The sequence below is a fragment of the Epinephelus lanceolatus genome, chromosome 2, assembly GCF_041903045.1.
Source record: "Epinephelus lanceolatus isolate andai-2023 chromosome 2, ASM4190304v1, whole genome shotgun sequence".
Classification (NCBI taxonomy): Eukaryota; Metazoa; Chordata; class Actinopteri; order Perciformes; family Serranidae; genus Epinephelus; species Epinephelus lanceolatus.
In genome coordinates this window covers 33,260,141-33,275,969 of record NC_135735.1, presented here as the reverse complement: position 1 = coordinate 33,275,969, position 15,829 = coordinate 33,260,141, and the positions used below count along the sequence as shown (strand labels likewise).

Genomic DNA, 15,829 nt, shown 5'->3' with positions numbered 1-15,829 from the left:
GGTGTAAAACTATGTAGCTACAAAATAATGCTTTGCTAATCCAGTAAAGAACAACATTATACAGCGATAGTTTGGTGCAGATCACACCAGACTGAGCAGGAAAATCTCTCTAAGTGATTTGGTATTAACATAATTACGAAATGAAGACATAAAAGCAGTTTAGATAATCAATATAGGACAAAAATACATAAATAGACATTAATTGGCAGAACTATGTACATTTTCTCGAAACCAACAACAACAGGGTGTCCACAGGTGTCTGGCTCCTCAATTTGCTACAGTACTTTTTAAGATCTTTTCAAGATAACCTTTGACCAAATTATTTTGGCAAATCAAATGTTCGAGGTAATAAAACCTCACAAATTAAAATCAAAGTCCATTTAATGACTTTTAACCCCTGATATTCATAAAACTGAATTTAACATTTGACATTTTAAGACTTCTTAAGGATCTGCACACACCCTGAACACAACTTAAACCAGATGTTTTAATGGCAGGATCATACCTTCTCTGTGACTGCGCGGGCACATTCAATGAGCTCTCGTTTGGTGAAGCCGTCAGAGGGAGTGATCTGCAGAGCTCCTGCCTTCTGGACGAGGAAGATACAGCCATGTCCGAGCTCCTGCACTCGAGTCTTGATCTGGAAACCGATCTGGATAACAGAGCACACAGCACAATACAAATTTACTGAGCACTACTCCTCGTGCAAAAATTCAAAATCCAGTTTATATGAGACAACTGAAACAGAAATAAAATAGTGTACTATAAATGGTTATACAGCTCGACGATAACATATTTCCTATGTGCTAATTATTCACACGCCTTTTATTTACACGTATGCAGCAATAAGTGTTAAAGAGATAAATCTGCCACACTGATGTAGCAGAGCTGTATAATGGGGTAGACAATTTGTCTTTGGGTGACACCCAGGCCATCCTCACCTCCTCTGGCTCAGCTGTGTGAGCAGCCAGTCGTCCCTGAACGGCCAGCTGGCTGTAGTCCCCGGTGACCTGAGAGGCCAGGCCTCCCAGCTCATCTGGACATGTCACTGATTTGGTCATCTGAGGGATAAACACACACAGACTGTCAGTCCAAACTCAGACACACAATTTACTCCACTTTGCTTTTAATGAAGTGTACACATTGCAGCTGCCTGTGCAATAAGAATGTGCTTTATTATAAAATGCTAAGTGTGTTCCTTATAACGACATTATAAGCATAATACATTCTCAACAAAACAGGAAGTAAGGAACAAAATTCCACCTACAGCTGTAAGGTTACTTACTTACTTTTTTTTATTATTGACAATTCTGAAAGCATCTCATTTCAAAAGTTGTTCTATCTAATCAGCAAAAATATAATCACAAGTCGTGGTCACATTCCCAAAATGTCATGACGTAAACAACTATTTTCAGAGCTTACCATTTCCTGAGCAGTGACAGCAATCGCCTTGGAGTGTTTCACCATACTGGTCTGGTAATCCACAAATGAGCCCTCAGGTTCAGGCGGTGTACCTTCATCCAGCTAAGGAAGGAAACAAAGACACACACACATGATTAAAATGGCACTGCAATTTTCACTGTACGCATGATTGGTTTGTCCTTCACAAAAGGTACAAACATCTCCAAACATGAAGACAATCAATCATTCAGCTCTTAAACCACAGCGTCATATTCAACCTAATCTACCCTTCAATTAGAATAATTCTGCCAGGTGTGCAGGCATCAGTTCATCTGCAAACCAACATTAATGCAATTTTACATTCAGATAAACACTTGGAATGAATGATAAACACTCATTATAAATTATCCGCCAGATCCACTCTGTAATTACAGCTTTCAAATAGCATCAACTACAAAACCAGTTGATCACCAGCTTGCAGTGCATACATTACTTTTCTAGCATTTCTGCTAAATTAGATATCACACAGAGTCGTGGCAAAGCTGAGGAGACGAGAGAAGTGACGCCATATGGGGAAAAGCAGGCTGGCACCAAAATCAGTCTACAATATCACAAATACATGATGTGTTAGCTTAGCCCGCCACATGAGGTAACACCTTCAAATCAAGGTCTTGACTCAGTGGCTAAAGTTCCTTTAAATCACCTCTGCAGAGACTGACCATTATGTTGATGGATTATCTCCTTTAAATCAACTCCTGACATGCACACGCTGAGTGACAAGTGGACAGAACACACACACACACACACACACACACACACACACACACACACACACACACAGATCCAAAATGATCTGCTTTCATTAATTATTCATGGCGTGCCACAGAAAGGTGACGCAGAGATGCTGTTCCCTCCGGTGACCCACACCTGAGACACTTCTTCACCCCTGCGATAAGTCTCACTCAGAGAGGCGAGGAGGGATTTAATTAGTTGATGCTATTCTGCCTGTACCTGAGATAAAAGGCTGCTTCTTGCTTCACACCTTATGTGTTTGCCAATAGTCTGACTGTTAATTGGAAAGATGGTCCAGAGGCCTAACACCGGCTGAGGGTGGCTGTGTTGACAGTCAATTTCCTTCTGGTTTGATGGCTTGTGATTTTTATTAGTATGCTAATGAGTGACTTTTTAAGGTGCCTAGGAAACACTGAGGTTTTATTCAAGACATTACACACAGGAACAGGAAATCCTGAGTAAAAAAAATGAGGAAAAAAAAAGGAAATCTGTCAAATCAATTCCTCTGCGCTCACTATCAACTTCTAACAGATTTATTCCACTTGTTTTCTCGACAGTATTTTGGCTCTTTACATCACAGCCCTTGCCAAAACAAGATGTTTTCCGCTAAGCAATTTTGCCAACTCATACAGATTATGATGAAATGGTAATGTGATGCGTAGCCGCAGGCAGCCGCAACTTTGTCCTCACTTCATTTCAGTAATTGCTGCAGCGAGAAGTGGAAAAGGAAAACCAGAAAAGGATGTCTGGGATTTGCTGCTTAGTCTTTTGCCACTGGACAAGTGGGAGGAGGACATTACTGCCTGTAGCTGCTCTTAAATCTTATGAAAGAACCAAACAGTGTGAATCGATTTCACCAATCATAAACTTGGTATTAAAAACTTGGAGCAGCACTCACCTTGGCCATGGCCTCTGCGATGGACTCCACCATTCCTCCCACCATTCCCACTTCACTGGCAGCCTCGTTCAGTGTCACCATGATATCGTCGACCGCCTCCTTCATGAGCTGGGCTGCCTCTGCTATGGCATCATGGGTATGGGATGCCTGTGAGGTGTGATAACGAGACACAAGTGATTATAAGATATTAGTAGGATTATTATCCACCAAAACACCAAGGCAAAATCCTTCAGCAGGAAAAAGCATTCAGATCCTTTACCTACATAAAAGTACTAATATACACTGTAAAAAGACAAGTAGAAGTCCTGCACTGAAAAAAAAAATACCTCAGTAAAAGTATGTAATTAAGTCAGAAGTATGTAAGTAAGTCAGAAAAATTTGTATACACTATTGGGTAGTCATTTTATTATTTTACTCCGTATGTTTTGTACGCAAAAATCCTTATTTGTAAAGTTTCAGTCAGATAAATACAGTGATGAAAAAGTGCATTTCCCTTTAAGATGTTGTGGGTTAGAATAAAGTGAAATAAAAAGAGAAAATTAAAGTAAAAATACAAGTAGCTCTAATTTGCAATTAAGTATGGTACTTAAGCAAATGTACTTGGCTACATTTCACCACTGAATCCCCTGTATGCTAAAACCTACTTTGCAATAAACCTGATTGTGATTAAGTAAGACTGTCCAGACAATCCTCCCAGGGGTGGAGCAGCAACATATAAGACGGAGCATGACGGTTTTACCTTTGGGTTTCCTCCACCCTCCTTGGCAGCATAGAGCATCTGCAGGGCAGACTCAGCCAGGGTCTTAGTTTGGTCCAGAAAAGTCATCTGTTGCTGGTGGTCCATCAGCTTGGATGCCACGCCCACAGAGGCCTTGATCAGCGGTTCAAAGTAACGGGCCAACTGGGTCACCTGAGGCAAAGGATTCAAGTTTTTCATGAGATGAGAAGAATTACAGTATGTCAGTGACCATCAATGATCATTTATTTATATATTTATCACAAATCTAACTTTGTCCAGACAACCCACTCCTTACATGTACAAACATGAAATAGTCCTGCTCATTAAAAAGTATTAATGTGTTGCTCCACAGCTACAGTGTATAAGTCAAGTAATTAACTCCCTGCCCTATATACCTTATGTCCTAGTTGGGAAGCTTCGCCTCTGGCAGCGGTGGAAACGGGGTCAATTAAGTGGCCAATTTCCTGCACAGTGGACGTCAGCTGCTCTTGTAGTGCCTAAAGAGAGGAAATAAAAAGAAATTGGTTTTTTGTCTTGCTTTTTATGTGAGACAGAGGTACACTCAAATTAGTCAGCTGCTAAAAAGCACCAGGCAGGGAACTAAACAGGGAGAGGTTTGCCCAGAGCTACTCTAGCTTCTGATATGTGAGCCTGAACTCGTTATAATGCAACTAAAGTGGTGCAAGTGCCAAAAGCTGCTCTGTGACCAGTTCTGCATTAAAATATGTCAATCTCAGGTAGGGGGGCATACAGATGCAGTGGAATATGGGTCTGCTGCCAGAAGGAGGAATAAAAATGCTGGTTTTCACTGCAGAAGATTTTAAACCAACATTAAAACCCTGATTTCTGTCTAATGAGCTATTGGTGACCTAGAACGGACAGAAACCTAATTAAAACCACAATAATAGATCCATAATTTAACAGAGAGAGAGACAAAAAGCAACACGAGGACTAGAAAAAGAAAGCAGAGAAACTGTAAAACTGACAGGGGGAAAGAAAAATAAAAAGGACACGATGGAGATAAACAAGCAGACAAGGACATACAGATACAGACAAATGCAAACAGAAAGATAACGGTAGTTGTCTGTGGAAAGTGTCAAGTTATTTTCTGATGGTTGCTTACCTCCAGTGAGATTTCATCCCTGCTGGGTAAGTTCTGGCTGACTGCTGCCAGAGAGGCCTGCTCAATGTCCCGGATACATTTGTTGATGTTATCAATTGACGAGTCGCACTCCCGCTGGCCTGGGGCCTTGTCCCTGAGAACAAAATGGGGACAGGAAAGGAAGAGGGAAAGAAAGCAATAAAAATGGTTGGAAACAGAAATAAGAAAAAAAAGTTAAATTATGATGTATATGGGGAAAAAATGGGACAGGGAGTGCAAGAAAGAAAGGAAGAAGCAATATATTGGAAGACAGAAGCGCAAATGTTAACACATCTAACACTTATTAAAACACAGACAGGTTCCAGGATGTCTCTTTAACATCTTCTCCACTGGCTCCCTCATCTCATTGCTGCTCTGGTCACACAGCTGAAATGTGGCCTGTAGGGTCTCGTCACCATACAGGGAGATCAAGCTGGGCAGCCAAATTAGCTTTGAAGCCTGTGAGTGGTCTGGGGCTCGGGCCACATGGGCAGAATAAGTTAAGTTAAACATCCATTTTCATGCACGGCAGCACACTGAAAGTGAAACTAAAATACAACCTCATCCATGTGTTTAATGAGACTAACAAAGCTATGAGGACGGCTTTCAAGGGACGGAGTGCATTCTTATTTGGCACCGCAGTGTATCAGTAGATGCTATTAAAAAGGCTCAGGACAAACTCTCAGCACACAATTCGCAGTCTGAAAAGGAAGACTGTGATAAGGACATCAGAATTCAAGATGCTAAGCTGGCTGCGTGGGAATGCTAACGTGCAGATGTTCTGAGCCGAGCAGGAACCTTAAAATTCAGCGTGTTTGACACTGGAAATTAGTCTCTCATGGGCATCAGTTTTGTTCTGATCAAGGTCAGGTACAAAAGCTATGAAAGAGGAGATTAAAAATTTAAGCTGTGGAGGTAAAAGAACAAGCATTTGTCACGCCATGGTACAGTATTTGGGCATCCTTTCTCAAGGACACTGCATTAGTCTCAGAGATGTCTTATAGAGCAATGAATGAACACTGGAATGAATCAAAACTTAATTACAATTTTCACCTCCCATAATCCCCTTTGTGTATCCAGAAATAACTACATAACTGCAGGGAAACAGAGTACAGTGGTGTGAGGATGGGGTAAAGGATCAAAATTATGATGTTCAGGTAACTTCCTGGAGTTTCCCTTGGTTGCTTGGCAGCCTCATGGCAACGACAAGACTCTACAAAGCCACTGCTCTGGGCCAAAAAATGGCCTTTTACATAACTACCTGTAAAAGATTAAATAAACAAGATATAATAGCGCATTAATTAATGAGCTAAAGAGGTGCCGGAAGGTGGATTTTGTTACCTTGGATAGAGTCAAGCTAGCGGTTTTCTACTGTTTCTACTGCTAAGCTAAGCTAACCGTCGGCTGGTGGTAACTTCATATTTACTGTACTGATATAAGAGTGGTATCAATTTTCTCATACAAGCTAGTTTCCAAAAATGTTGAACCATTCCTTTAAAGGTTGACCCTCAGATACTGTATTTGGCACCCCTTTTTTTTTTTTTACAACTGACTACATTTTAGCTCACTAACCTGATGGCCGTGATGAGACTCTTGATGGAGTCTGACACGGTGCGAGAGTGACCGGCCAGAACAGACCAGGTGGGCGGGTCTTTGGGGTTGATAACCAGTGAGCGTGCAGTCTTGAGCAGGTAGGTGGAGCTGTCAAGCATGGAGCGTGCTGAGTGGAGGATGGGCTCCTGTGCCGCAGAGCCCTACAGAAAAAACTTGAACTTCAGCGAGTGCAGAAATGTTTGCATGTATTACAATATCTTGTTTTTTTCAGCATGTGCCACTATTTGTTATAAAACTTCCATTGATCTAATAATACATGTAATAGCTGCATGAATACTACAAACACTGATGTTCACATAGCCGTACCTCGTGGCTGATTTGAGCTGGCATGCTCGCAAACTCTGGGTTAGAAGCAAATGTTGTCAGGTTTTCCACAGCCTCAATTAGTGGACCTGTGGCAACTCGACACTTGTTTCTGTTCTCATCCGAGAAATCACCATCTAAAGCCTGGACAGTGAGAGAGATGGAATATGAAGCTGCATGACACAATTCTGATTAAACCACAGCGCCTATTAAGTTATCTAGCCCAAGAGTCAAGAGTTAATCAAATCATTTACAGAAATTTGACAGAAATTATTTGTGGGAACAAATATGAGCTGATATGAATCACAAATGTTTCATTAAAATCATTTCAAATCAATCACAATTACACTACTGTCAAGGCTAAATCCATATCTGTACTGGGGTGAACCGATTAGGGGACAGAGCCAACACTTGGCAACACTGGTAAGGAAATCCTACCTTGATAGTTTTGACCAAGTTGGCAGTGCTGTTGGCCACCTCCTTGGCAGACTGGACAAAGTGCCTCTTGGCAACTGGGTTGGTTGTCTTGGAGGAAGCAAGACGGCATGCGTTGCACAGTGCTGAGGTGTGCTTAGCGACAATGGTGGCTGCAGAGAGCACCTGCCACATTATAAAAAACACAATGTTAAATATGTAACTCAGATTTTATATGAACCATAGCAATGTAAAGTACAGCGTTGTACCACAGACATTTCCATGTACTAAAAGGTATTTACTACGGTACTAACATGCACCTCTTCTTAAAGGGCATCTTCAGTAGTTTTCAACATGGACCCTATTTTGCCATGTTTTTGTGTCTAATTGACTAATGGGAACAATAATTTCTGAAATCAGTCCAGTGTTGGGCGAGCGCAAAAATAAGCACTTTTAGTGGATGTAAATTGACAGTGCACAATTGCCCATTAATGTTACAATTCAGCCTGATGTGCTGCTGCTGTCTAAAGCCTACTCACGCAATACTGAACCAATTTTGTTGTCTGCATTATTCTCTCTCTAGACACAAAAACACTGGAAAATAGGGTCCAGGTAAAAAAACAAAACAAAAGAATTAAACTTCTGGCACAGACTGGTAAGCTGGGAGGTGGCTTACGTAAGAGTGCTGTGGGGGGTCTATAATAGGGCAAAAAACTCTTGGTCTGTCACAAATAATGTTGAAGAAAATACAGGTGATAATGAGTGAAATATTGGACTTTCAGACATGCAGTGAAGGCATCTGGCTACACAGTTGGACATTTCTGCAACAAGTATTTCCATATAGTTTACAGTTTTGAGTGCTCTGAAAAGATGTCTTTGTCAGCTTCTGTTGCTTTAAGAAAATGTAATTTTGTTCTGCCTGTTACGGGGTAAAATCATAAAACACCACATTGTCTTTTTGAACCTTTCCTCTCATTACAAGTTGGGTTCATTTAAATGTGTAACATGTCCAAAGATGTGGCAGCATGAGGGAAGGATTCAGGGAAATGTTTATACCAGACCAACATGATAGAAAATGTACATGTACTCTGAGCAATAAAACAGTAAATAATCACAGCAATATAAAACTTGTTTAACGCTCATCCATGCAAGACTCTGACCTGAATCATAAATCATACTGTGACACATCTCTGCTGAAAAGCTAAGATACCCATCCAACACCTAATCCTGTCATAATGTAGAGGAGACTGACAGGTTTTTGGATGCTTGCTATAAAGAGAACATTGTAGGTGCATGTACCTGGGAAGGACTGCTGTCTGGATCCACAAGATTCTGGCAGGCCATCTGGATTGCCTGGTTGGCTTTGGCAAACTGGATAGGATCCACCAACCCCTGGTGCCCTGCCTGACTGTTGGGATCAGACACACCCACCAGGTAGGAGGCCTGTGGGGAAAATTAAAAAAATCATAAGAATTCACCAGCATTTCCACTACAAACAAAAAGGCAATATATTTTAATAGCTCCTGTACTGTGAGAGTTGTTTCTCCACATTCTGTACCTGTCCCGCAGCTTCAGTGAGGCCACACAGGGCTTTCGACGCTGATCCTACACAGTCTCCAAATGCCGGCACATCTCCAGTCTTGCAGTTCTGAGAAATACCTGCCATAGACTCTCCCAGGACCTGGACCGAACAGAAGGGCAGGTCAGCAGAACAAAGAGAGAAGAAAGAGAGGAATGCTTAGGATGCTAAGCTCTCTGTGTGTGCAGAGTTCTCGGTGTTTGATCACCAGGCTGTTTGATTTGCGGGCCTACCTTGGAGTTCTCCATCACACTCTCGATGCAGTCAAAGTACGAGAGGTCATTGACTGGCTCGTTGGGATTGTCTAGCATTCCTCTGACAGCCTGGGAGAGGAGTGAGCAGTATGAGTCTTAGATTGTATTTCACAGGTTATTTATTCTCACACAATCCTCTCTGGCTATTGAGAGGATTAGTAGAAATGTCCTTGGGTACTACTCAGATAGATCATGGTAAATAAACCTAGATTTAAACTCCCACCAGTCCTCTTCTGATGTGACTGTGGACTGTCCCTGTTTGATCAGAAGGCTGTAAAGTTCTGTTTACCTCCAACTCTCTCAGGGCGTTGTCACACTCCTTCTGGCCAGGCGCCTGCTGTGTGCACAGCGTGATCAGCTGGTTAATGCTGTCAGTCACAGCTCTGAAACAAACAAATGAACAGAAAAAACAATCAATCACACCCTAGTTATTGAAAATGTGTGGTAACAAGTGTGTTTGAGTGTGCAGCTTTTGACATGTGTGTGCACATTTACTGGAGGTGTGAGTGCGTTAATAACAAAGCCTGTGCATCCATCCTTGTATATGTTTACACACTTGTGTTTGTTCGCAAGCTTCTGCAGCTTATCGGCAAATATTGAAAATTCTTCACATAACTTTTAACGTGTCTGAAAATTTTGAGGCTGGCAGCTGCCAGAACCAATAAAGCCTTTAATGAAGTTGTGACTTTCATTGTGAGCAGATGACTGGATGCATTTTGCTGATAACATGGACGTCGTAACAATACAGACTTTGCCTTGATGGGTAATATTACCACAGTTCAGTATGCTGAATAAGTTGCTTAGTTACTAGGTGGTTTAAAACAAACTTGTTCAAACATGGGAATGGTTTTAGACTGATAGAATTAGTTGTGTTACCTTGCAGCAGCAGCCAGCAGGTTCTTGGCATTAGCTGCTGCAGGGTCTACAGACAGACTCTTAGCTGCCAGCAGCAGTTTGCTGGAAGCCATGGAGATGTTCTTCAGGTTACCAATCACCTGCACTTGGTCGTCCTTTTTCTAAAACAATAAATCATTATAACATCATCAACATATGAAAATTGTTTTCCAAATAATCAGAAATTTTGTCCACATGCAGGTCCGAGCCATAACTCGTGATCTGAAAAGTTCCACCGCTTTTTTAACTGAATGAAAAAAGCTGTTATGTCTGTTAGAGCGCTTTGTAAAGACTCTGATGTTCTCGTAAAACCATTATAACGAGACTGACCTGAGTGTGCCCGGCCATCTCTATACCAGCGTCCAGGAACTCATCAAAATCTTCGCTGAACTTTCCAGAGGCCACTGCCAGCTGGCTGCTGGAGCCTCTGGAGGCATGGACCACCTCGCCTGCTGACTGGTTCAGGTCTGCTGCCGTTTGATTCAGCTCGCTCTGGGCCTCCTGAAAAGACTTGGAGGCTGGAGGGATCTGAACAGAGGACAAAGAGAAGGAGTTCACAATGAAAGAAAGACATTTAACTCTAGTTAGAAAAAGCTGTCACATAACAGTTACATACACAGTAGGTGTGACAGCAACCACAATGTCAGTTTATTGTAAACTGTGAATAAGCACCCAGTGATTTAAGATAAAACAGAACAAATGTCACAGTCCAAAAACTACTGTATTTAAGCCCCAAAGAAATGGTTGCAATAGTGCTGAGTATAATAATGACAGTGTCTGTACTCAGAAAACTGTGTGCTGTATTCATATTTTTCTATAAGAAGCAAAACAAATGTAAAATCAGGACACTTTCCTTGTTATACAAATGATAACATGTTAGTATTCCCGCCCTGTCAGGCTGTGACCCTGTTGATCAAAGCTCTTTAAAATATCTAAAGAATGTGAAATAATGCCAGAAACCTCTCTCTTTAGCAGTCAGTTTTACGTCAACTTTAATTTGTTATTAATCTTGATGCATTCCTTGTGAATCTTTTTGCTGAGGGGCATTTAAAGACACACATGATGCTGATTCCACTGGCAGAGGTCTGGTGAGTCACAGACTGAACTCACAGTCTCAATCAGCAGCTTCTTGCTGGCCTCCCCGATGCTTTTGAGAGCCATGTCCACATCCTTCTGGCCGGGCAGACAGTTGACGCAGTTATTCAGGGAATGAGACACAGCCTTGGCCACCTGGAACACACAGCAGGTTCGCAGCAGACTGGGTTACACATGGCGAACATGCAGAACAAAAAAACGAATGCAAGGCAGTCTTGCAAAATAGCTCATATCACCATTTTGCATTTTTTTCTTCTTTCTTCTATGAATATCAAACAATATGTGTGTGTATGTGCGTGTCACATCTCAAAGGCCAGGGACCTTAGTAAGGCAAAGAAGGGCCAATAAACAACATTCTTATATCCCACTGCAATTTCAAATGAGAAAACATTTACATTTTGTTTTCCAAGATAAAAAACAGCCTTATTTGTGTTCTTCTCTTTGCTGTTTAGAAAAATCTCATCTTGTGGAGAAAATACGAAGAGGACAAGACATAAATAATGAAGCCACTTGGTCTATAAATGTGCCACCAGATTTATTACAGCAGTCCCTTGCTGTATTTGACAGGTGTTCACTTTCATGTATTCCTAAGCAGATGTAGACGCTCATCTGGCTCAGATTTTTCTCCACAAGAAAATATTTAGCAAAATAAACCGAGCAAAGAAAGAAGTGCTGTTGGGTAAAAGAGCTGACTTTCCTTTTAAATTCACAATCTTGCATGTTTACTTTTGTACAAATAAACAGATTGTGTTTAGCCACCTTTAAAAGTCCTATTACTTCAATGTAAATTGCAGACAATTCAGCGAACTCTATGAAATGTTAAGCTTCATACAACTTCCTGTTTAAGTCCAAAATTGGACTCCTCCAAGAGCACCAAGTTAAAATAATGTATTAGATATGTAATGAATCAAGGATGTAACTACAATAATGTAACATTTATAAAACTATATGGGAGAAAAATATCACTGAATTATTTTCTTAATTTAAATATTTTAAGGGTGGAGAAGATGAGATAAAAGAAACTGAAGAATGATGGTTGAATCAGTGTTTTTGTTTTGACACTACAGTGCTGTAGTCTGACAGACAGATGAAGGCTGGACTGCACCTTCCAGCCTGCAGCAGTGAGCGTCACTCATAATGTTAAAAAGCACAACCATTCAGACTAGACTCCAAACCCCCGAGCAATCCAGAACCATCTCACCTGTGCAAGCCTCTGCTGACTCTCAGCATCTCCGGGGGAAATCAGTGCCTGCTTGGCCTCATGAATGAGAAGCGCCGAGCCCTCCATAACATCCCGAGCTGAGTCCAGCATGGCAGCAGCAGCCTTGGGGTCTGTGGTGGAGGCAGCAACACCACGAGCTGCCTGGGCCAGTGTTTTCAGGGCCTGAGCTGTCTCCCTGGCTGCTATTCCTACACACAGGATCAGAGGTAACAGAGAGTACACATGTGAATGGAAAATATTGCAGGGACATCTAAGATCATTTATACATCTATGAAATCTTATGAAAAGATAATGTCACTATCATGTGCTAATATTAAAATCCTAAAGACTGACATATTTACATATATGCAGAATAAGTATTTCCTCTGTTCTGGCAAATGTGTTGCAACAAGAGACACAGAGAAAATGTAATTTAGTCCAAGAAGGTGTTTGCCTCACAGGCAGGAACCAACAACAAATGTCTGGTGAGGAATTTGACATCTCATTTACAACACATCAGTTAAATGGGATAGAACAAATGAAATGAAGCCATTTTATATGTAGCAGTTAACAAGATTACTTAAGGAAAGGAAACCAGGTTCCAGCTAATGGGGGCATTTCTTCTCAGGTTCTATGGACGACATTAAAGGAAGACATCACCAACAAATTGATGTCAATTACTCAGCACGAGCTACCTTGAATTGGTAAGAAAACTTTTTTCTCACAGCCTCCACAATGAATGAGGAATACAAAAGGTGATAAATTGCAGTTAAAGGTATCCACATTTAACAACATCAACGTATATCAAAACATCCATTTACAAACTCTGACAGGACTTTTGCAGTATAATCCAAGTTTATTATCCAGCCATATGCTCAGTACTTCCAAACACATGTATTTTCACTAAAAGCTTACTATTTAACACATTTCAGCAAACGAGTAGCGCACCTGTGCTCATACATTTAACCCTATGGACCCTAGGCCTTTTTTGGGGTATTTTTACTGCCTTTAAAGCTCATTTGGGGTGGCAGTAGCCCAGTCCATAGGGACTTGGGTTGGGAACCGGAGGGTCGCCTGTTCAAGTCCCCGTCCGGACCAAAATATGGAGCGTGTATGAAAAGCTGTATGAAAGTTTTGTTATACATATTTTAGTGTAACTTTATCATTTTTTTTGCTGTGAAAACATTGGACTACCGACAAGTGCTTGGTCTTGTCGGAAAGCTACAGTTCCGCTGTTTCACAAAAACCATAGAGAAGAACAGGTGTGAATTTGGACGCACTACGCGTCGTTCGGGCCCATAGGGTTAAGCAGAGTTCAAATGAAGCCACCTCTCTAGGAACGCTACTCGTCCCTCTGTAGGAAGTAGTGAGCATACCACTGGATAAGTGAGACTTGGATTATATTGTATGAGTTGTGTGAGTTTTTTAACAGATGTTTTGATATAGTTTTGCTGTTGTTAAACACAGTCTATTTCAATTCATCAAGAGCTCTATCAACTTTTAGATTCTTTGTTAACTGTGAGGGCATACGAGAAAAACAAAGTTGTCTTCCTGAATTCAACGCAGCACGGGATGAGTAATTATTATACAGATTTAGTGGTTACTTTAAGCAAATGAATGTACTGTATTTCAACCAATGACACTATAAAGGTAATGAAAAGTCTTTCGAAAACATTTTTACAACTGAAGGGAACAGAAATAGCTAACGTTTTACCCAACTGCATCATACATAGCAGCCTATTTAGAGCACTATGTGAGATCAAGGCAAAATATTATCAGATTTTTGACACTGCATATTGGGTAACTAGATTATTCAATCACATCTCAGGTAGTTCAAATATTTCAAAGTCATGTAAAAAAAGAGAGAAGATTTGTGCTCTGCAAAGCAAGAGATGCTGATAACTTACAGTAGGAAAAGTGTTTGAGGCAGTTGACCATGAAAGTAAAAGAATAAGGATCATCTATTAACATATGTCAATGCTCATTGTGGCTGTTAAGACTGTGTTTGTTGACAGCAAAAGTTAAAAAATTATGACTAAAGACTCAGGAGATATGTTTATTTGAAAACTGAAAAGCGGGTGGATAGAGGGGATAGAGGCAATTACATGACTTTTGATCCTTGTCAGAGGTTTTAAAGAAGTCAGTATGTCGGCAGTACCAACCTGTGTAGTGCTCATTTCCTTGTGCGGCACAGGTGAGCAGCTGAGCCATGGAGGACCCCACTGACTTAGAGGTGCTGCCCAGATCCTGAGCACACTTCTCCAGCTAAAGCAGAAAAAAACCCAGCAGCTTTATATATGCAAGTAAAAAATATTAGGCTGCAAACCCTTAAGACCCTTCTTAAGGCGATGAGTTGCTAGTAGTCAGTATGTGACATTTCCATGTTGAAGCAAACAGCATTTCTTACTGATTCCCCAGGCAGTGGTTTCAGCTGGGCATTAACAGCAGCCAGCATGGCATCTTGTAGCTCACTTCTCAGGGTCTGGATGGCTGTGAGCGCAGAGTCAATCTCCATGGGGCCGCAGGCTTCATGAGCCTAGAAAATAAAGGACATCTGCTGTTACACACCATTCACATAGTTACAAGGGTTATTACTACATTGTAAGTACTGACCTTTAAAAAAAATTTAGTCATCACTTTTGGGTTGTTAATAACTCAAACAATAGCTATACACAAAACATACTCTTGCTGCAAATTAGACTAAGCATTATTAATAAAACCTCTACTCATTAAGACTCAACATTATTTTTGCCCATGCCATGATTTCTAACAAAGAGCAGGTCCTTCTCAATGATATAAGTCTGAATTAGATTTGTTTTTGTATTTGTATTTGCATGTAAAATGCAGTGACTTCCTGCATGCACTGCCACATATGTGAGTGCCTCTGTGTGTCTGTGCTCTACCTTCTGTGCAGAAGTCCTCAGCTCAGCCAGGCAGGTGGCCAGGTTCTTGGCACACTGACCCAGTTGCATGGCTGCAGCCTGATCCGTCACCGTGGGAACGGATGACTTGGCCGAGGTCACCATCTTACTACCAGGCTGCAGTGTGGAAAAGAAAAGGGAAAAAAATATATACTTTTGACCTTTAAAAAATGTTCAATAAAAATTATATTTTCCCTTAGAGCATTAAGGAACTGCCTAGAAAACTAAATACTGCTCTGGACAGCAACAAGGAACAAAGGTTGAATTATGAGTTGGTATTTCTGAGAGCCCACGCTCCTCCATCAGCTCTAAAAGTGCAACTGAGGCATTAAACACATAATCCCAACACACCACGGCTTCTTTAACTGCCTGCTTACACCAAAAAGAGGTTACAGGCCTATTTCCAATGGATCCCCACATGGCAGAAAACTATTTATACTTTGTTCAGCCTGATTCCCAATGTAGGACTGAAGTTTCTGAGTCTGAGTAAGTGGACATAAAGTTTTATGAATCTCCCCTCCAGCAAAGGTGAGAAATGGTAAGGTTGTGTGTGTGTGTGTGTGTGTGTGTGTGTGTGTGTGTG

General features: G+C 41.2%; 1 protein-coding gene across 3 annotated transcripts in view; it reads right to left on the bottom strand.

Moving 5' to 3' along the window:
- The window catches only part of LOC117251962 (talin-2), a 120,145-nt gene that overhangs the window by 15,153 nt on the left and 89,163 nt on the right, over window positions 1–15,829 (bottom strand). For all 3 annotated transcript variants that reach the window (XM_078160862.1, XM_078160872.1, XM_078160870.1), the window contains 21 exons: window positions 15,229–15,363; window positions 14,733–14,861; window positions 14,488–14,590; window positions 12,326–12,534; window positions 11,140–11,259; window positions 10,360–10,557; window positions 10,012–10,151; window positions 9,425–9,518; window positions 9,115–9,204; window positions 8,861–8,983; window positions 8,602–8,745; window positions 7,327–7,488; window positions 6,892–7,032; window positions 6,544–6,725; window positions 4,954–5,086; window positions 4,226–4,327; window positions 3,831–4,001; window positions 3,092–3,238; window positions 1,423–1,524; window positions 942–1,061; window positions 506–652 (listed from right to left, as the gene is read on the bottom strand). In XM_078160862.1, the coding sequence (XP_078016988.1) occupies window positions 506–652; window positions 942–1,061; window positions 1,423–1,524; window positions 3,092–3,238; window positions 3,831–4,001; window positions 4,226–4,327; window positions 4,954–5,086; window positions 6,544–6,725; window positions 6,892–7,032; window positions 7,327–7,488; window positions 8,602–8,745; window positions 8,861–8,983; window positions 9,115–9,204; window positions 9,425–9,518; window positions 10,012–10,151; window positions 10,360–10,557; window positions 11,140–11,259; window positions 12,326–12,534; window positions 14,488–14,590; window positions 14,733–14,861; window positions 15,229–15,363 (2,892 nt within the window). The remainder of the gene's footprint in view (window positions 1–505; window positions 653–941; window positions 1,062–1,422; window positions 1,525–3,091; window positions 3,239–3,830; window positions 4,002–4,225; window positions 4,328–4,953; window positions 5,087–6,543; window positions 6,726–6,891; window positions 7,033–7,326; window positions 7,489–8,601; window positions 8,746–8,860; window positions 8,984–9,114; window positions 9,205–9,424; window positions 9,519–10,011; window positions 10,152–10,359; window positions 10,558–11,139; window positions 11,260–12,325; window positions 12,535–14,487; window positions 14,591–14,732; window positions 14,862–15,228; window positions 15,364–15,829) is intronic.